Source organism: Crocuta crocuta, unplaced genomic scaffold (assembly GCF_008692635.1).
Source record: "Crocuta crocuta isolate KB4526 unplaced genomic scaffold, BGI_CrCroc_1.0 scaffold147, whole genome shotgun sequence".
NCBI lineage: Eukaryota > Metazoa > Chordata > Mammalia > Carnivora > Hyaenidae > Crocuta > Crocuta crocuta.
Window position 1 is genome coordinate 6,965,693 of NW_027532594.1, and position 21,362 is coordinate 6,987,054.

The 21,362-nt window shown below is 41.4% G+C and overlaps 1 protein-coding gene across 1 annotated transcript; it reads left to right on the plus strand.

The window, feature by feature from the left end:
- The first annotated feature begins 324 nt into the window (after positions 1–324).
- Positions 325–6,696, plus strand: SLC60A2 (solute carrier family 60 member 2). The gene is made up of 4 exons (XM_077779954.1): positions 325–500; positions 2,069–2,237; positions 3,764–3,880; positions 5,162–6,696. Exons 1-4 carry the CDS (start codon positions 450–452, stop codon positions 6,397–6,399), a joined length of 1,575 nt encoding a protein of 524 aa, XP_077636080.1. The 5' UTR covers positions 325–449; the 3' UTR covers positions 6,400–6,696.
- The last annotated feature ends 14,666 nt before the right edge of the window (positions 6,697–21,362 follow it).

Genomic DNA, 21,362 nt, shown 5'->3' on the forward strand with positions numbered 1-21,362 from the left:
CCGGGCCCTTGCGCGGAGCCTGGTCTCCCAGGCAACCGCATAAACTTCCGGTTTGAGGCCGGCCGAGGTTGGCGAGAGGCCACATTTCCGCCACGTGATCCCCCCAGGCACCTTGCAGGCTGAAGGGCGCGCGTCCGGGGCCTGCAACGCGCGGCGTGTTCCGAAGTTAGACATCCCGGCCCTGACGGGGGGCAGGTCCGGGGGAGGTGGCGCCAGCGGGGACAGCCGGGCCTGGAGGGGCGGGGCCGGGACTCAGCTCACAGTTCCCGAGGCTGGGCTGAGAAGCCGGGCGGCAGCAGGACCGCCTCTCCAGGGCCGCCGCGCTGGAGCTGGAGCTGGAACTCCGTGGGGCCGGGGCCCCGGCTGCCGGGCAGCGGCTCCTCCAGTCCGACGCCGCGGCGGAGCATGAGGCGGTGGCGGGTTCCCGGCGGAGCCGCCGGCCGGGAAGCATGCTGCGCTGGTTCATCACCGTGATCCTGTGTGCCGCCTTCCTGGGTCTGGTGAGAGCCGGGGCTGGAATCCTCCCGGGCCAGGGCGTGAGCAGGCGTCCTGCGGAGAGCGCGGTCTTCCGAGTTCGAGTCTCGCCTCTGCCTCTTGCAAACTGTGCGACCTTGGGCGCCTTCGTCTGCTCCCAGTCTTAGTTTCCTAATCCGGAAGATGGGCACAGTTCTATTCTTGGAGGGTTATTGTCAAGTGCGAAATTGATTTTCCCAATATATTTTCCAGCTCCAGGAAACCGTCCTACCTCTCCCTAAGTGGGGTGGGGAGCTGCGAGGGGGGGGGGGTGCCAGGCTTATAGCCCCTCCCCCTCGGCCCACGCAGACCCCGTATTATTACACAAAGCTGCTTTTCTGGCATTTCCTCTTCCTCGTCTGACAAAATAGAGCTAGCTCTTTATCTTTGCAGATGGGGAAAGAGAACCAGAGAGGGAGAATGCCTTTTCCAGATCACACAGCTGGCTTTAAGTGGTAGAGCCAGGAATAACATGTCACTTACTCTGCCCACACTCCTATGTAAAACCCGTAGATCCTTCGGTGTTTTTCTTAGAGTAAACTGCAAGGTGAGAAGCGCCTTTTGACCAACCCCTTGACCTCCCAGCCATTCCCTTATTTCTGGACAGCTCCCTCTCCTCACGTGTTTGGAATATTGGGATCTGGGGGGTTTGTTAGGGTGAGTCCTCTGACGAGAGTCACTTCAGGTTACTTGGCGGCTTTCTCTTGAGCCACAACGGATTCTTAGAATGTTTCTATGTGAAAAAAAGAAAAATCATTGCGGCCGCTTGGTGAGTCCTCACCTTGTGCCAGGTCCTGTTTTAAGTGCTTTGCAGACAGGAAGTCATTTGATTGGAGATTAAATTTGATTGGGTGCTCACTCTGCCCTTAGTCTGCCTTGGGTAGGAGGCACACCCAGTGTTTAGAGCCGAGCATTCCAAATAGAATCAACTATTCTTAAAGCCTAGTTCCATTAGAAACATTTTTTTTAAGTGTCCAGCAAATATCCTCTGATGGCTTGGGGTTTTATTTGAGGAAAAATGTAGATTCAGAATCATTTAAAGTGCTTATCTCCTGCGTACTTTGTATACGTCAGAGGAAGGACCCCATGTGCATCCAGAAATACTGCTCTGTTTTAACGTCAAAAACCAGGAATAATATTTTAATGGGTTGATAATCAATTTTAACATCTAAATTCTTATTTTTTCCAAATAATCTAGTATATTAAAATGCCAAAACTAAAAATATTTTAATGTTACATTTTACTGCCAGTACAAAAGAGTCTTTTATGGTATTGTTTGAAAAGGAAACAAAATTGCAGCAACGAGCCAAAAAAATATTTTTTTTAAAACTTGAGAGTTGTCAAAACTAAACCAGTAGGATTTGACACACCAGATCCAGAAGTCTAAAGCTCTAAGATACTAGTACTGTCATCCTGAATTTTTCCTGACTGTAAGACTTAAAGTAATCCCCTACATTACGCCGAAATCCCCTCCTCCCTTTTTAACAGGGAAGAAGGCTACCACATAGATATTTTAAGGATTGTAAATAAGAGACTTTGTCTTTTTACATTTTAGGGAATGAGTGTTGCTATACTGGGGCCCACGTTTCAAGATTTGGCAACAAATGTGAACCGCAATATTAGCAGTCTTTCTCTGATTTTTGTGGGCCGTGCCTTCGGATATTTGAGTGGCTCTGTGATTGGTGGAGTTCTTCTTGACAATATGAATCATTTTCTACTCTTGGGTAAGTAAAACCCCAATTGTAGCTTTTTGCGAATTACACGGAATTTACAATTTGTTTTAGACTATGAAATATACTTGCTTGCGGAGTGGTTGACCAATGTGTAGTGTTCCGGCATCCTCAGGGGAGGTCAGGGTTCCTTGGCGCCTGTTTTGGCTTGGCAGTTACAGGGAATCTGTGCTGGGCCAGCTGTGGAAATTTAGATCAGCCCTAGAGTGTGCTACCCGTCTTTAGCCTTCCTGACCATTACTGTAACTTAGGCACCACCCCTGGATCCACTAACCAACATACCAGTTGTCCAAAGATCTTTCCTTGTCAGGGCTTAGGGCAGATCTCCTAGGGCCACTGTAGATCAGAATGAATTCCTTGACCCTGCCCAGGCTAGACCCTGGACTGAGCATGAAGGTGGGAGGGAATGGTGGGTGAAATGATGTAGGCTAAAGTTTTGTCCCTGTTGCCCCATGTTAATGACCCCGGACCTCTCTACCTCACCCACAGACTAGATGGCTGGCTTTTAACTTACTCTGTTTTGAATAAATAGATATATTTAAAGTTTATTTTTTGAGAGAGAGAGAGAATCTGTCTTTCTCTAGAGAGAGAAAGAGCATGAGTGGGGGAAGGGCAGAGAGAGAGGATCCCAAGGAGGCTATGCATTGTCAGCACAAGCCCAAGGCAGGGCTCGAACCCACATACTGCGAGATCATGACCTAAACCAAAATCAAGAGTCGAATGATTATCTGACTGAGCCACCCAGGCGCCCTTGAATAAATAGATATGTGTAAAAGAAAATCTGGGTAGGGGCATCTGGGTGGCTCAGTCAGTTGGGCGTCTGACTTCAGCTCAGGTCATGATCTCATGGTTTGTGGGTTCAAGCCCCACGTTGATCTCTGTGCTGATGGCTCAGAACCTGGAGCCTGCTTTGGATTCTGTGTCTTCCTCTCTCTCTGCCCCTCCCCTGCTCACGTTCTGTCTCTCTCTTTCAAAAATAAATAAAATATTTTTAAAAATCTGTACTAAGGTGATAAAACTGCTTTGAAAATAAGGAGAATAATTTACTGTTATTGATGAATAACAGATTTCCAAAGTGGGTTGAGAACACATCTCTGTCTGGTATTTCCCTCCCTATTCCCAACCTAATTATTTAATACATTTCTACAACAAACTATAGTAATTGCATTTTATTTTTCTCTTTTTAATTTCTTACCTTTTATCTAAAAACCCTTTTAAGTTATTAAATATGAAATACTTAAATAATTTTTGAGCTGTCTGTTTTGCTATAAACTTTGCCTTGTGGTATCTAATTTGATTATTAGCATTGCTAGGAATGTACTCATGTTAGGATAACTTAGATTTTATAGTCCATACAGATTATGAAAGCTTATAGAGGAAATAACCATTTGTAGATGCTGAACCTCTCATCCACGTCTATTATTCAATTGTAATTTCACTTCTATTTATGGAAGTTTTTATGATGTTGACTTGATTCATGAGTATTGTTTTTTATGGCTGCCCTTTACTTTTCTTCTCAGGAGTGTCAATGTTGGCCACCACAGTTGGTCTTTATCTTGTTCCATTTTGTAAGACAGCAACATTACTGATTGTCATGATGTCCATCTTTGGTGTTTCGATTGGCATTCTGGATACAGGTCAGTGAGCCCTTCAGTGTCGTCTCTGGGAGTGGGGACTTCATATTAGAAAAAGTAGAACAGATGACCTCAAATGGTCATTTGCAGGGTAAAATGACACCAGCCTACTGAATTGCTCATGGGGTCACCCAGTCAGAACCACCCTTTTGGCAACTACTCTTCTTGCCAAGTAGGGTGACTGCTTTTGAGCAGCCAGCCATGGAGTTAATTTAACGAACTTTGTTCAGCGAGAGATTATTGCTCTATGGTATCCAAACAGGAAAGGGTCTGCCTTGCAGGTAGCTATGGTGCAGGTGAGGGAGCTTTCATTTTGGGAGAGAACTTTGTCGGTGCAGTATGGGAAGAATTGATGGATTCCTAGGTTGAACCAACTGCGGAACCATTATTTGGCCGAGGAATCCTAGAAAGCAGTTATCGGTTGTAAAAAGCCCTCTGCCTTTCTGAGAAACCTGTCCTCTGTAGTATTTTCCTTCTCTTCCCCCCCCCACCCCCCCCAAAAGCTCCTTCCTCCTTCCAGGAGAGCCTCTCCATGGGTCTTGGTGTCTTTTAAAACCGGCTAAATAACATACATGGCATTTTTGCCCACCCCTCAAAGCAACTCTTCCCCTGCTCTACTGTTACTTGATACATCAGGGATGTTTCATACTTTAGGCTTGGTTTGGTTGTGAAATTACAGGGTACAATTGTAGGTTCATCTGAAAATATGTTATAAAAAAAAAAGAGAGAGAAACAAAGAAAACCCAAGACTTGATTTTTTTGCCTTTCACCTTGTAGAGAAGGCATCGTGTCCTGGGCACAGAAGAACTCCGTAGTGTTCAGGTTTCTGAATATGTGTTGTGCATCTGTTATATATATGAATCGTTTCCCTCAACTGGCTGTTTGGTAATTTGGCCACTATCTGATGATAATATGCACTTAAAATGTTTGTAAATAAATACATATCCCCCCTTGCCCTGCCAGCCTGGTATTTGAACTGTGTTATAAATAGCCTCCGGCTCCTGTCCTTACCTCTAGGGAGCGAGTAAGCTCCTGTCCCTAGGAGACAGTAGTTTACTAGCTTGAGGAACCCATTTGTGAGTATGTGATGTTACACTGTTTCCAGTTCTCTGCTGGTGGGAGGTTAGAGTGCCTTACAGAATTGACCGAGTTGTAACATCTGCTGATTTAGAATGTTATAATCCCTGCGCACCATAAAATAGGCTCTTCCTCTCTCTCCTAGTAATGAATTGGTTTTTGCCAAGTTTCTGGGATTAAATCCTTTTCCTCATCTTTCGTTGGTAGGTGGTAACGTCCTAATCTTGGCTCTTTGGGGGGACAAAGGAGCCCCACATATGCAGGCCCTACACTTCAGTTTTGCCTTGGGCGCCTTCTTGGCTCCACTGCTGGCTAAACTGGCATTGGGCACGACGGTGTCTGGTGACAGTCACGCAGAAGCTGATGACCACGGCTCTCTCAACCAGTCATCTGAGGCCGACACAGAATCTCTACTCGGGATACCTGACAACCTGAATTTACTGTGGGCTTACGCCATGATTGGTACTTACATTTTTGTAGTTTCTGTCTTTTTCTTGGCTCTGTTTCTAAAGAAAAGCTCAAGGCAGGAAAAAGCAAAAGCATCTGCTCAGAGGTCTCGAAGAGCCAAATACCACAACGCCCTTCTTTGTCTGCTTTTTCTGTTCTTCTTCTTTTACGTGGGGGCCGAGGTGACGTACGGCTCTTACGTTTTCTCGTTTGCGACCACCCATGCCGGCATGAAGGAGAGTGAAGCGGCTGGCTTGAACTCCATCTTCTGGGGGACCTTTGCTGCCTGCAGGGGCCTGGCCATCTTCTTTGCTACATGTTTACAACCTGGAACCATGATCGTGTTAAGCAACATCGGCAGCCTGGGGTCATCTTTATTGCTGGTGCTTTTCGACAAGAGTCCAGTTTGTCTCTGGATAGCAACATCCGTGTACGGGGCGTCAATGGCCACCACGTTTCCCAGCGGTGTCTCTTGGATTGAGCAGTACACGACCATCCATGGGAAATCTGCAGCTTTTTTTGTAGTTGGTGCCGCCCTGGGAGAAATGGCTATTCCTGCAGTAATTGGAATTCTTCAGGGAGCATACCCTGATTTGCCTTTGGTTTTGTACACCTCTTTGGGGGCATCGATAGCCACTGCTGTTTTATTTCCTGTGCTCTATATGTTAGCCACATCACCTCTCCGGCAACAGCGGAAAGACCACAGAAAAAGCGAGGACCAGAAAGCTTTGCTTTCTAGCTCTGAGCTAAATGACTACGAGGAAGAGAATGACGAAGACGATGCAGAAAAGTGGAATGAAATGGATTTTGAAGTGATCGAAATGAACGATACAATGAGGAATTCCGTAATAGAGACATCTAGAAATATTTTGACGGAGCCCTTAGCTGAAGTCTCCAGTCACTCACACGCCAGTGCAGTTTCATTGGAGTCCTCTCCAGTTATCACTGGCAGGTGCCCTGTGAATCACCTCGCAAAGAACCAGGCTAAAAGGGACTAATACCTAGAGACGATGGATTATTTACTGACCTCCTTGAATAATCTGTGGCTTTAATGAAGCCAGTCAGAGCAGAGCATTAACAGATTTTCATCATGCTTTGGGGAATCAAAATGTCTAGGTCAGAGTATGTATAGTAAATGCTAAAAAGTTTTGGCAGGTTCTGTAATTCCCAGAGTTTTCCATAAAGAACAAATGGTGTCATACAGCAGGATCTCGTTGCGAGGCTAGTGTTTGGCACGTGGCTGCTTCAGTAATGTTTTACCGTCTCCATCCCTCAGAGCGTGCAAAGGAGTGGTTGGTGAGAATTTGGGTGCCGTTCTAAAAGAGTGTGAAACCATCTAGCAGTTGAATCAATGAGCCGAACACATGATGAATCCTCCATATTCTGCCAGGGAGGTTGAGTGTCGTTTCATGAAAGAGCAGCTTTGCGAACGGATGGAGTTTTTTCCTTGCTTTGCCCTCTCTATCGTAGCGCACCAGGGAACGCTAACCCTCATGTGATTTCTGATTTCTATGAAGAGAACCCAGAACGGGACCTGAGAGACCTGGCTTCAAACCTTAACTGCTGCTTCCTACTCATCTGTTCCCACACTCAGTCACTTAACTTACGTAGGCCTCATTTATCTTCTCTCCTGATCTGTGATTCCAAGAGTGAAACTGAGGTGGTTTTCAAACTAGGGATCCATAAGTTTAAAGTATGTGCAAGGGGGAAAAAAACGTTTGTGCAAGATGTCTGTTAGAAATTAATATAAGTGCCATCCATTCTTCATTTCAAATGAGAAGTGAAACAAAATTGATAGTGTTAAGAATAGTACCAATTAGGAATACATGTCAGTTTGAGAGACTCCGTGTTTAATAATGGTCTGCAAAACACATTTTTAGTGCCTCATCCGTTCTAAGATGCACCTTTTTTCACATTTATTTTCACATTTTTAACATCTCTGAAATCAGAATGTGTCTTAAAGTCAGTAGTCTCTTAACACTGACAAAATTTAACTGACGGTTATCCATGTACATACATGAAGCAATGTTGCATGTTACAATCGGTGTCTTAAACAGGAATTCATTCAGTTATGGAGATTTTACTATTTTTGCAGATATATTAAAGAGAAAAGTATTTTTTTATGCTGACTTTTGTGATGTTCAAGCAGGATTTGGAGATGCAGTGTTCCGACTTGAAGAGCTGTTTCCAAGTTACTATGTTAGTAGTACGGCTGCAGACAGAGTCTACCTTAGCAACAGAGTCTGAGTCTGAGCCTTGTGCTTCCAGGATTTGGTCCTCGTTGAGTCTGGCTGGTAATCACATTATTAACACTGTAAACTAGGCTGCTAATTTAATTTTCAAAGAGGCACAGTCTTTTCCAGTGTTTGGAATATTTGTATCCCCTATCTAGGGCTTTTCTTTTCTGAGTTTGAAATATCTGGGAAACCAAAATAACGATTAGAAAGTGGCTTGCTGGCTTAGGGGTCCAGGGATCTCAAAGGGTACCTCATACAAGTGTGGCAAAGCCGGTGTGAGTTCTCCTTTTGATAAATAACTAGCACTGATGACAGTTTTTGTTTACTTCTCTTTACCAAATTTTACGGTGAATAACAGTTAACTCCTAGCCAATTGCAGTATGTTTGCTTTTTCTTATTTATCTCCTTTTTTCCTAAGTGAAATATGCTATCTTTCTTAACCACTGCCCACTCACCTTCTCTACCTGCTGTGTTATGGGTTTATATTAACAACCTAGCACTTTTGGAGAGGGCTGGCTGTACAGTAAAACGCGTGTTCTTGCTCTTTTTATATTGTACGTTTAGCTAGAACTTGGAGACCAGCACTGCTCCATTTAGTGCGTTTTCTCAGGTTGGTGGGATTTAGGCAGTCGCTACTGTTTGGCAGTCGGGGGGCTTGCTGGAACGGGGATTTTCTCTGCTGCATCTACATTTAAGGGGTGGGAGATGCAGCTCGGGGAGAGGAGGAGGATAATAAGAACATGGCAGCCAGTTTGGAAATCCAAACTGGAAAAGTCCACTAGCGTTCCACAAGCCAAAATGTGAATGGCCATGTGAGGTTATAGGCATTGTTACAGTTTGATGATGTATTTCCATATTGGAAGGATAAGACATGGTACAATTCCAAGAATTAGCATTCATCCTAATAATCGGTTCTTAGGTAAGTGTCTGCTGATGTGTAAGTAACCAGTAATGAAGCTTTCTATTGCTGGAGAGCAGATTTAGCAGTTTACAACAACAGACCTTTATTATCTCACAGCTTCCTGGGTCAGGAATCTGGGCATGACTTCCCTGCATCATCTGCTTGGGATGTCATGGGGCTACAGTCAAGGTGTTGGCTAGAGCTGTGCTGCTTTCTGGAGTGTAGGGTTCTCTTCCAGGGCCACATGTGTGGTGGTTGACCATACACAACAGTTCCTTGCTGTGGTAGGCCGAGGCCCCCTGTATTTTGCTGGCTGTCAGCCGGCACCAGTACCCATTCCTAGAACCAACCACAGTTTTTTTGGGTTTTGGGGTTTTGGGGTTTGTTTTTGTTTTTGTTTTGCCATGCTGCCCTTTGTAGATCCTCTCACAATATGGCATCCTATTTCTTCAAAGCCAGCAGGAGAATCTCTCACCCGAGTCCACTACACTGGAATCTTCTATAAAATAATATAATCACAGGCGTGACATCCCATCTCCTTTGCTCTCTGCTCTTGGCTGGAAGCAAGTCATAAATTTACCCCAACTCCAGGGGAGAGGCTTCTACAGAGATGTGACTCATTGTGGAGTCACCTTAGAGTGCGTTTGGTGCACTCTGGTACCCGTAGAACCGAGGTTTAAGAGAACTAAAAAGTTTGAGCTGGGGAACAGACACCCTTGGAAGTCATTGAAAGGGCGATAGGTACCAAACTGAATGAACTAATGTGGGTTGGAAGGATCCCCATTGGCCAGGCTGACAAACCTGATGGGGGAGAATCTTTTTGTTGGTGGGGCACTGGATGGGCTGACTCCGAGTTAGGCCTTTTTTCCTCTTGACATTTTATTTTATGTCCTTTACCACTGTGCTTTTCGCCTATTCAAATGCAGCTTACCATGAGGGAAATAGATAAATTTCAGCTTAATTATATTTTCATAGTAAAGTCCAACACTTTGAAAGCATTTTTTCAAGTACTCTTTTTTTTAAAGAAAAATTGTTTTTAAAAAGCAGTTTTATTGTATAGAAGTAATGAAGGTATAAAAAAAAAGGCTGTGCTGGAAGGTCAGAGAAGTACATAAAAATGTAAGGGACAAGTATAAGTAATTTATATAGTATTTATTTATTTACTTACTTATTTTTAAAATACTCCCTAAGCCCAATGTGGGGCTTGAACTTACGACCCTGAGATCAAGAGTCTTATGCTCTACTGACTGAGCCAGGCCTGTATAAGTAATTTATAATTCTAAACACCTAGAAAAGTTCTTAATTTCTTATCAGTGTAATTTCCTGGGTAAAGAGGTAAAAAAATAATTTCCTCCTACCAGATAAAGTTTCAGAAACAACTTGAATTTTGTGTCCAGGGTACATGGAACGCTATAGTTGCTGGACTGGTTATTAGTTTGAAGAATTATAATTTATTTTTAAAAAAGTGAAACGTAATTGGGGAAGATTAGTATAGCAACACACACCTGAAATGTGTGTGAGACCTGGATTACATGTAAAACGGTTTTGTTTCAGGCTGAATCGTTGAATGGTCAGGGGAGCTTTCTCATAACCATAACTTTTGGTTTACCATGGCAATGTGTCACTCAATCGTGCCACTTAAAAGTTATCACTAAAATCGAGCTTAAAGTTCTTGATGGAAGTACATCTATTCTTCTGGGATACCTTGTATCTGTGTTTGCTAAGTGCCAGTTATTCTGCTCATAGTGCTGTGAATGTGTGTGTGTCTGCATATGTGAACTCACAGAGACCATGTGTGTTTGATATTTTCCCATACTCTGGGGGGTGCAGTGGGGTAGAGATGGCAGAGAAGGGAAACCAAAAACCTTGAGGTATGATTCCAAGTTTGTTCGAGATGTGACATTTTTTGGTTTGTTTTTGGTTTTTTTGGAGAGTATGAGGGGGAGAGAAAGGCAGAAGAGGGGAGAGAGAGAGAATCTTAAGCAGGCTCCACGCTCAGCACAGAGCCTGATCCCACCACCCTGGCATCATGACCTGCGCCAAAATCGAGTTGGACATTCCATTGGCTGAGCCACCCATGTGCCCAGAAATGTTCCTTTTTTTTTTTTAGTTGAAATTTTTATTGTGATTCTTATAAATTTTCATGCAGTTGTAAGTAGTGGCTCTTTGTTTTTTGTTTTCAAATTTGCTGAGTTGAGGGATCCTTTTCTCAGTCTGCAAGGGTAGAGCACTAGACTAGTGCTTCTCAATGTAATGTGCATTTGAATTGCTTGTTAAGATACAGATTCTAGCTCAGTAGTATCTGGGGTAGGGGCTGAGAGTCTACATTTCTAACAAACTCATAGGAGATAGGGAGCGATTGGCCTGGAGACCAACCACGTTGGAATGCAAGATTCACTCTTTGGGAATGTCTAATTCTTTACTACTTTGGGGAATTCAGTTTGTTTTGTTTTAGCTTTTCTAAATCTGACCTTAAATCTGTAGGAGTCTATAGTCCCCATGCACCCCCTCCCCTTTCTAGGACTCTGTTCTGAAGTCACTCCAGTCCTCTCTATTTACTGTACTCACTGTTGAATATTTAGTTCTTATGTCTGTCGAATGCCTCCTACTGGGCAGTCTCTGTGGGAGTTGCTGTGCATACACTGGTGAAAAGATCAGGAGGTTCCTCCCTCCGTGGAACTTAGCCTCGAAGGCAGTGCTGTCCGGTAGAATTTCCCATAATGATGGGAACGTTTTATATCTGCACTGCCCAGTAGCCACTGGCCACATTTGGTGAATTGAGCCCTTGAAATAAGACTAATAAGACTTAGTGAATTTTTAATTTAAGTATCTACATTAGCTGGTGGCTGCCATATTGGATAACACAGGTGTAGTGGGAGAACCAAGGTATCAAGTAATCACACAAGATGTTTCCAGGAAGACTTTATTTTCTCTGATATTAGAAATTAACAAGTATTTGGGGTCAGAAAAGGTGTCATAGATACCTTGTAAGTAGCATGATATAAATTATCATGGCACTTAAGAAAGGCCTGGTTTTAACGGTTCATAGTGTTTAGTGATCTAAAAGAGGTTTGTCTTTCTTTGTGTGTCAAGGAAACAAACCAAGGCTGGTCATGTTGGTTGTCAGGAGGATTTAAGCTCTTCCTGCTTAATGCATTTGAACTAGGCTGAACTTGGATTTGTATTTAGCTATAAATAGTTTCATATTTAATAAGTTAAAATTTTATAGTGTTGAATTTTTGCAAAGATAATTTTTTATATTTTACAGCATTTTTTGGTAATTGTCTTAACTACATGTTCTCATGTGCTTTATTTCTGCCTTACTTATTTATTTAAATTCTTGCAGAGAAGATCCCTTAGGTTCTTGCACTGTGGCTGCTAATTCTCATATATTGTGTTCCTTTTGACTTCTAATTGCAGAATGCCTTTCATGTCTGGTCTCTAGGTTTATAGCAACTTGCCTTTGATGTGTTTATATATATTAAAAAGAAATGTTGAGGTTATTAGATGATGTGAATGATTTAAGGCATTTTAGCCTCTGAACAACCTGTTGAGACTCTAAGGTGCTTTTTAAAAGAGTTATGTCTATTTTATCACAATTAAAAATAACACAAAATTTACCATCTCAACCATTTTTAAGTGTATAAATTTAGCAGCACTAAGTACATTCACGTTATTGGGCAACCATCACTGCCCTCATCCACAAAACTGAAACTCTGTAACCCTTTAAATGCTGGAACTAACTCCCCGTTCCTCCCTCCTCCCAGCCCTGAAAACGATCATTCCATTTTTTGCTTCCTTCCTCCCTCCCTTCCTTCCTTCCCTTCCTTTCATTGTTTATTTAAATGTTTTTTAAATTTATTTCTTTTTTTTGTTTGTTTTTTTAACATTTATTTATTTATTTATTTATTTATTTTTTACAAATAGTTTATTGTCGAATTAGTTTCCACATAACACCCAGTGCTCATCCCCACAAGTGTCCTCCTCCATGCCCATCCCCCCTCCCCCCCCACATCCATCAGTCCTCAGTTTTTGTCAGCATTCAAGAGTCTCTCATGGTTTGCCTCTCTCCCTTTCCCCCACCATTTCCGCCCTTCTTCTCCCCCTTGTTCCTCCGTCAAGGCAGAGAAGGACAAATATCATATGTTTGCACGTATAGGAGGATTAAATTTATTTCTGAGAGAGAGAGAGACAGCATGAGCAGGGGAGGGTCAGAGAGAGGGAGATGCAGAATCCTAAGCAGGCTCCAGCCTCTGAGCTGTCAGCACAGAGCCCGATGTGGGGCTCCAGCCCACAAACCCTGAGACCATGACCTGAGCTGAAGTCAGACACTTACCCACCCAGGCACCCCTATCATTCTATTTTCTATATCTACAAATTTCACTACTCTACATACCTCATATAAATGGCATCACACAGTATTTGTCTCTAAGAACCTCAGATAAATGGTATCATACAGGCTGGCTTATTTCACTTAGCATAATGTCTTCAGGTTTCATCCGTGTTGTAGCATGTGTCAGAATTTCCTTTGTAAGGCATCGTAATAGAGTTTTGAATGCATATTTTGTTTATCCATTTGTATAGACATTCGGGTTGTTTCCACCTTTGGGCAATTGTGAATAATGCTGCTATGATTGATGTACAAATATCTGTTTGAATTTCTGCTGGTAATTCTTTTGGATATCTCCACAAGTGTGATTGCTGGATTATATGGTAGTTCTGTTTCTAATTGTTTTGGGTGCTTTCATTATTTGGCTTAGATCTCCATTTTTCCAGAAGAGACCAGCTCTAGGAAAGAGGATAAAGAAACCCATGCTTTTGTTAGTATTGCTTCAAACCCTAGGCAGACTTGTAGCCCATTATAATCAAGTTAGTATCACCCATGTCCTGAGTAGATGGAAAGTTCCATCAGACATCTACCTCAAAGTTTTGTTATCTCTGCTTCTGATTTTTTTTTTTTTTTAGTTCAGTCATTGAGTAAGTGTTTGAGAGCTTACTTTGTTTGAAATCCTGCCTGAAATGAAACCAAACCTGGATCTTTTGGAGGTTGTCCTTCTCTACAGGTTTTTACCAATCAATTTTGATTTGGGGACTTAAAGAGATAGGGATGACCTTGTAGATTGAGTACATCTGTATTAAGACTGCTCACTACTTACATGGCTTTGTACAATGTAAAGCTTATTTGAATAAAATATTGATACAAATAAATGCTTATGTTGGCTTCAGATAAGCTTGGTGTTTCATTTCATGAATGCTTAAAAATGAATTTGGCATCTCCAGAAATTAGTAAGAGAAATGTCTAGACTTCAGATTGTGAGAGATCCAAAACGTATATGCTAGCTGTCTTGGGTTCCTAAAATATGAGTAGTATGTATTTTTTCACTTCACATGGATATTTTAGAAATGACACCTAACATCTATTGATGACATCTAACGTTTCTGGCCCTTCAGCTTCTCTTAGGTTTATGATTCAATTTCTTTTATTATTATTATTATTATTATTTTTAATGTATATTTTTGAGAGAGTGTGAGCGAACATGAGTGGGGGAAGGGCAGAGAGAAAGGGAGACGCAGAATCAAAAGGAGGCCCCAGGCTCTGAGCTGTCAGCACAGAGCCCGACACAGGGCTCAAACCCACAAACTGTGAGATCATGATCTGAGCTGAAATTGGACACTTAACTGACTGAGCCGCCCAGGCGCCCTTATGATCCAGTTTCTAAATTTGCAAGTCCACCAAAGAAGCTCTTGTTAGCTGGATATCTTCGTTAATATTTTACTTGAATAACAATCCCCTAATTAAGAAGATTATAGTTCTGTCTCTGTTTCAGAATGGAAAGGAGGCCTTCAAAATTGCACGTGAAGCAGAAACGGGGGTGCTTCTCCTTGCTTCTCGTCTATACAGAACCCTGCAGCGGAAAGCCCGTTGTTAGTGACACAGCCCTTTCTGTCTTGTAGTGATAATTTGGTTAAATGCTTCTCGCTTGGAACATGATTCGGGTGTCCAGCAGCCTCTCCATCCCCTTCACACTTCACTGGAGTCTTGGGAAAAGATAGTGTTTAAAGTGGGAGCATTTGAGCTGAGAGAAATGAAACGACACACTCTCCCTGGTCTTGTCTGAGCAGTTAGTAATAACGCTGGAGGTGTCCTTGTTTGCTGTCATCTCGGCTTTCAGCGATCTAAGTTTACGGCTGGGCACTTTGCCCTGGGCAGGGATCTTGTACCTTTGCATCATGTCAGGGGCTCTGGGCGAAGCTTAGCCTTTTCTGGTTCCTCCTAAATGCAAAACTCTAGAAGCCTTGGCATTGGGCCAGATAGGATAGGCTTTCAAGTGAACTGGCTGTGATATCTAGGGTCCCAAGTGCTTTCCCTGATGAAGCAGAGGCTTCGTTTATGGTTCCACTCCTAGTTCATCCATGGATTTGGTTGGGCATGAGAGCAGGCTACGTGACCACAGCACCTGCTCTTAAGTGTTCCCGGGGTGGGAGGGGCGGGGTAGGAGATGTGGTTTACAAGGACACAGACATGGGGATCCTGCTACAACCTACTGGAAAAGATAATAGTTTGGGGAACGGAATTTTTCTATTTGCTCACTGTAGCAACTGTTTCATTCTCTGTCCTTCGGGAAACTTGAATGGATCCTATAGAGCACATGAAAAAAGCTCATGTGTGGTGTGATGGTTAAGTGTGGAATCTGGAGTCTGTCCGCCTGGATTTGAATTCTGACTGCCTTCTACTACCTTGGTCACATTACTTGATCTCTTGCCCTCTGTTTTCTTTCCTGGGATACGCAGTGAGACTTGAATGAAATCATATTTGTAAAGCACCTAGCATATTGCATCATACATACGTTTACGAGTGGAATTGTGCCCACCGCCCCCCCTTGCCCAAATCCCTATGTTGAAGTCCTAACCTCCAGTATCCCAGACTTAATATTTGGAAATAAGGTCTTTAAAGAGCCAATTAAGTTAAAATGAGGATATTAAGCTGGGCCCTACTCCAACATGATTGGTGTCCTTATAAGAGGAAGAAGTTTGCACACAGGCACAGCAGGAAGACCATGTGAAGACACAGGGAGAAGACCACCATCTACAAGTCAAGGATAGAGGCCAAAGAGGAAACCAGCCCTCCAATACCTTGCTCTCAGACTCCTACCCTCCAGAATTGTGGGAAAAATTTCTGTTTAAGATACCTACTCTGTGGTACTTTGTTATGGCAGCCCCAGTGAACTAATACACATAGTAAGTACACAGTGAAGGTTAATTACTATTATGATTTTTATTATTGTTTCCAAACCACTCAGCCAAAAGAAAAAATAAAGCAGCCACAAACGGGGAATTTTATTCATAAAGTAATATTTACTAGATTAGCAAAAGAGACCACCAACAAAATGGAAATAATAAAAATTTTTAGTAACTGTGGTTGGGAAGGTCAGGTGGGACACCCTAACTAAGCTAACAAGGTATGGGTCACAAGAACATTTAGTTGTCCTGCCACATCAGTAAGAAGACATGTGGCTGAGAGTTCACACACCTGGCCTTGGGAGCTCTCTGCTTAGGTACCACACAAAGGGTGGACTTCCTTGGACCCAACCAAATAGCTAAGGTTAATGGGGCCCACCAGCAATAAAAGAGTGAGAAACAGCGAGAGCACACAATTATTTTTAATGGCTAATACACGTGGACAGTAATATTATCAGTAACAGTACAAAGGTAAGTTAAAAGTAGATCTTATTCACCTTTGACCCTTAACCCCAACCCTCATTAAACCAACCACTCTTATTATTCTTTTTGTGCTTCTAGAGATATTTGTGCATATACAAAAAAGTGTTTATATGCACATATATAAAATGAATATAAATATATTATGCTTTCTTTTTATTGAAAAGTAATTGACATGTAGCTTTGAATTAGTGTTAGGTGTACAACAATTTGATATATGTATGCATTCTGAAATGACCACCGTAGGTTTAGAGAACATTATCACCACCCATAGTTACAATTTTTTCCCCAATAATGGGAACTTTTAAGATTTATTCGTAGCAACTTTCAAATATACAATATAGTTAACTATAGGCACAATACTATACATCCCCATGACATATTTATTTTAACTAGAAGTTTGTACCTTTTGACCCCCTTCACTCAGTTTACACCCCCCCTATCCCTTACCTTTGGCAACTACCAATCTCTTCTCTATATGAGTTCAGGGTTGTTGGGGTTTTTTTGGCTTTTTTTTTTTTTTTTTTTTTTTTTTTTNTTTTTTTTTTTAGATTACACATATAAGAGACATTCCTATCTGACTTATTTCACTTACCATAATGCCCTCAAGTTTCATCCATGTATCACATGGCAGGATTTCCTTATTTTTATGGCTAATATTGTGTGTGTGTGTGTGTGTGTGTGTGTGTGTGTGTGTGTATCACATTTTCTTCACCCATTTAGTTGTCAATGGAGACTTTCCATGTCTTGGTTATTTTTTTTAAACATTTTTTTAAGGCTTATTTATCTTTGAGAGACAGAGACTGAGCACGAGAGGGGGAGGGGCAGAGAGAGAGGGAGACAGAATCCAGAGCAGGCTCCAGGCTCTGAGCTGTCAGTACAGAGCCTGATGCAGGGCTCAAACCCACGAACCGTGAGATCATGACCTTTTTCGTCACTAGAAGTCCAATGCGCTATCCATTGCATGACAGAGCGACCTCATGAGATCATGACCTGAGCTGCAGGCGGATGCCCACCCAACTGAGCCACCCAGGCGCCCCCATATCTTGGTTACTGTACATAATGCTTCAATGAAGCATTGAGAAAGTGATTTCATCTCTTTTGAATAAATACCCAGAAGTGAAATTGCTGGATCATATGGTAATTCTATTTTTAATTTCTTATAACCTCCATACTATTTTCCACAGTGGCTGCACCAATTTATATTCCCACCAACAGTGCACAAGGGTTTCCTTTTCTCCACATCCTTGTCAATACTTGTTATTTCTTGTCTTTTTGATAACAGCCATTTGAGAAAGTATTAGGTGATATCTCGTATTGATTTGCATTTCCTTGACGATTAATGATGTTGAGCACCTTTTCATCTACTGGTTCGCCATTCGTGTGTGTTCTTTGGAAAAATGTCTATTCAGATTCTCTAATCTTCTGCCCATTTGTCAAATTGGATCTTTTTTTTTTTTTTGCTTATTAAATTGTATGAGTTCTTTATATATTTTGGATATGAGCCCCCATCAGATATATTATTTGGAAATACATTCTCTCATTTAGAGATGAGATCTAAACCTATAGATGTCCTTTTCGTTCTGCTTATGGTTTCTTTTTTTTTATATTTAGTTTTTTAATTAATTTTTTTTTTAGTTCACCGAAGTTTTATTTCTTTGCTTGTTTGNTTAACCGACTCAGCCACCCAAACGCCCCTTAATTAATTTTTTAAAATTTACATCCAAGTCAGGTAGCATATAGTGCAACAATGATTTCAAGAGATGATCCTTAGTGCCCCTTACCCATTTAGCTCATCCCCCCTCCCACAACCCCGCCAGTAACCTTCTGTTTGTTCTCCATACTTAAGAGTCTCTTATATTTTTGTCCCCCTCCGTTTTTATATTACATTTGCTTCCCTTCCTTTATGTTCATCTGTTTTGTATCTTAAAGTCCTCATATGAGTGAAGTCATATGGTATTTGTCTTTCTCTGACTAATTTTGCCTAGCATGATACCCTCTAGTTCCATCCATGTAGGTGCAAAGGGCAAGATTTCATTCTTTCTTATTGCTGAGTAATACTCCATTGTGTATATATACCACATCTTCTTTATCCATTCTTCCATCGGTGGGCATTTGAGCTCTTGCCATACTTTGGCTATTGTTGATAGTGCTGCTATAAACATTGGGGTACATGTGCCGCTTTGAATCAGCACTCCTGTGTCCCTTGGATAAATACCTATTAGTGCAATGGCTGGGTTGCCGGGTAGTTCTGTTTTTCATTTTTTGAGGAACCTCCATATTGTCTTCCAGAGTGGCTGCACTAGTTTGCATTCTCACCAGCAGAGCAAAAGAGATCCTCTTTCTCCACATGCTTGCCCACATCTGTTGTTGCCTGAGTTGTTAATGTTAGCCATTCTGATTGGTGAGGTGGTATCTCATTGTGGTTTTGATTTGTATTTCCCTGATGATGAGTGATATTGAACATTTCTTCATGTGTCTGTTAGTCATCTGGATGTCTTCTTTGGAGAAGTGTCTATTCATGTCTTTTGCCCATTTCTTCACTGGATTATTTGTGTTTTGGGTGCTGAGTTTGATAAGTTCTTTATAGATTTTGGATACTAACCCTTTATCTGATGTCATTTGCAAATATCTTCTCCCATTCTGTTGTTTGCCTGTTAGTTTTGCTGATTGTTTCCTTCACTGTGCAGAAGCTTTTTATCTTGATGAAGTCCCAATAGTTCATTTTTGCTTTTGTTTCCCTTGCTTCTAGAGATGTGTTGAGTAAGAAGTTGCTGTGGCCAAAGTTGAAGAGGTCTTTGCTTGCTTTATCCTTTAGGATTTTGATGGCTTCCTGTCTTACATTTAGGTCTTTCATCTATTTTGAGTTTATTTTTGTGTGTAAGAAAGTGGTCCAGGTTCATTTTTCTGCATGTCACTGTCCAGTGTTCTCAGCACACTGAGAAAAGGCTGTCTTTGTTCCATTGGCTATTCTTTCCTGTTTTGTCAAAGATTAGTTGGCCATACACTTAAGGGTCCATTTCTGGATTCTCTATTCTGTTCCATTGACCTGAGTGTCTCTTTTTGTGCCAGCATCACACTGTCTTGATTATTACAGTTTGTAATATAGCTTGAAGTCCGGGATTGTGATGCCTCCAGCTTTGGTTTTCTTTTTCAAGATTGCTTTGGCTATTCGGGGACATTGTTGGTTCCATAAAAATTTTAGGATTGTTTGTTCTAGCTCTTGAAGAATGCTGATGTTATTTTGATAGGGATTGCATTGAATATGTAGATTGCTTTGGGTAGTACTGACATTTTAACAATATTTTTTCTTCCTATCCAGGAGCATGGAATATTTTCCCCTTTTTTGTGTGTGTCTTCAATTTCTTTCATAAGCTTTCTATAGTTTTCAGTGTATAGATTTTTCACCTCTTTGGTTATATTTATTCCTAAGTATTTTATGGTTTTGGTGCAATTGTAAATGAGATTGATTGCTTGATTTCTCTTTCTATTGCTTCATTATTGGTGTATAGGAATGCAACCGATTTCTCTGCCTTGATTTTATATCCTGTGACTTTGCTGAATTTATGGACCAATTCTAGCAGTTTTTTTGTGGAATCTTTTGCGTTTTCCATATAGAGTATCATGTCATCTGTGGAGAGTTAAAGTTTGACTTCCTCCTTGCCAGTTTGTATGCCTTTTAATCCTTTGTGTTGTCTGATTACTGAGGCTAGGACTTCCAATACTATGTTGAATAAGTGGTGAGAGTGGACATCCCTGTCATGTTCCTGACCTTAGGGAGAAAGCTCTCAGGTTTTCCCCATTGAAGATAGTATTAGCAGTGGGTCTTTCATATATGGTTTTTATGATCTTGAGATATGATCCTTCTATCCCTACTTTCTTGAGTTTTTTTTTTTTTTTGTCAAGAAAGTTTTATGTATTTGGGCAAATGCTTTCTCTGCATCTGTTGAGAGGATTATGTGGTTCTTGTCCTTTCTTTTATTGATGTAATGTATCACATTGATTGTTTTGTGGATATTGAACCAGCCCATTACCCCAGGCATAAGTCCACTTGGTCGTGGTGAATAATTCTTTTAATGTATTGTTGGATCTAGTTAGCTAGTATTTTTGTTGAGGATTTTTGCATCCATGTTCATCAGCGAAATTGGTCTGAAGTTCTCCTTTTTAGTGGGTTCTTTGGTTTTGGAATCAAGGTAATGCTGACTTTATAGAATGAGTCTGGAAGTTTTCCTTCCATTTCTATTTTTTGGAACAGCTTCAAAAAATAGGTATTAGGATACCTGGTTGGCTCAGTTGGTTAAGCACCCTACTTTAGCTCAGGTCATGATCTCACAGCTTGTGAGTTTGAGCCCTGCATCAGGCTCTGTGCTAACAGCTCAGAGGAAGGAAGGAAGGAAGGAAGGAAGGAAGGAAGGAAGGAAGGAAGAGAAAGAGTGAGAGAGAGAGAGAGAGAAAGAGAGAAAGAGAGAGAGAAAGAAAGAAAGGAGAAAGAAAGAAAGAAAGAAAGGAAGGAAGAAAGAAAGAAAACATGTTAACTCTTCTTTAAATGTTTGGTAGAATTCCCCTGGAAAGCCATCTGGCCCTGGACTCTTGTTTTTGGGAGATTTTTTTATTACTAATTCGATTTCTTTACTGGTTATGGATCTGTTCAAATTTTCTGTTTCTGTTTTCTGTTTTTATTTTTCTGTTCAAACTTTTTCTTCCTGTTTCAGTTTTGGTAGTTTATATGTTTCTAGGAATTTGTCCATTTCTTCCAGATTGCTCATTTTATTGGCATATAATTGCTTATTATGCTCTCTAATTATTGTTTGTATTTCTGCTATGTTGGTTGTGATCTCTCCTCTTTTATTCATAATTTTATTTATTTGGGTCCTTTCCTTTTTCTTTCTATCAGACTGGCTAGGGGTTTATCAGTTTTGTTTATTCTTTGAAGGAACCACCTCCTGGTTTCATTGATCTGTTCTACTTTTTTTGGGCTTCAATAGCATCGATTTCTGCTTTAACCTTTATTATTTCCTGTCTTCTGCCAATTTTGATTTTTTTTTAAACTATTCTTTTTCCAGCTCTTTACGGTGTAAGTTTAGGTTGTCTACCTGAATCCTTT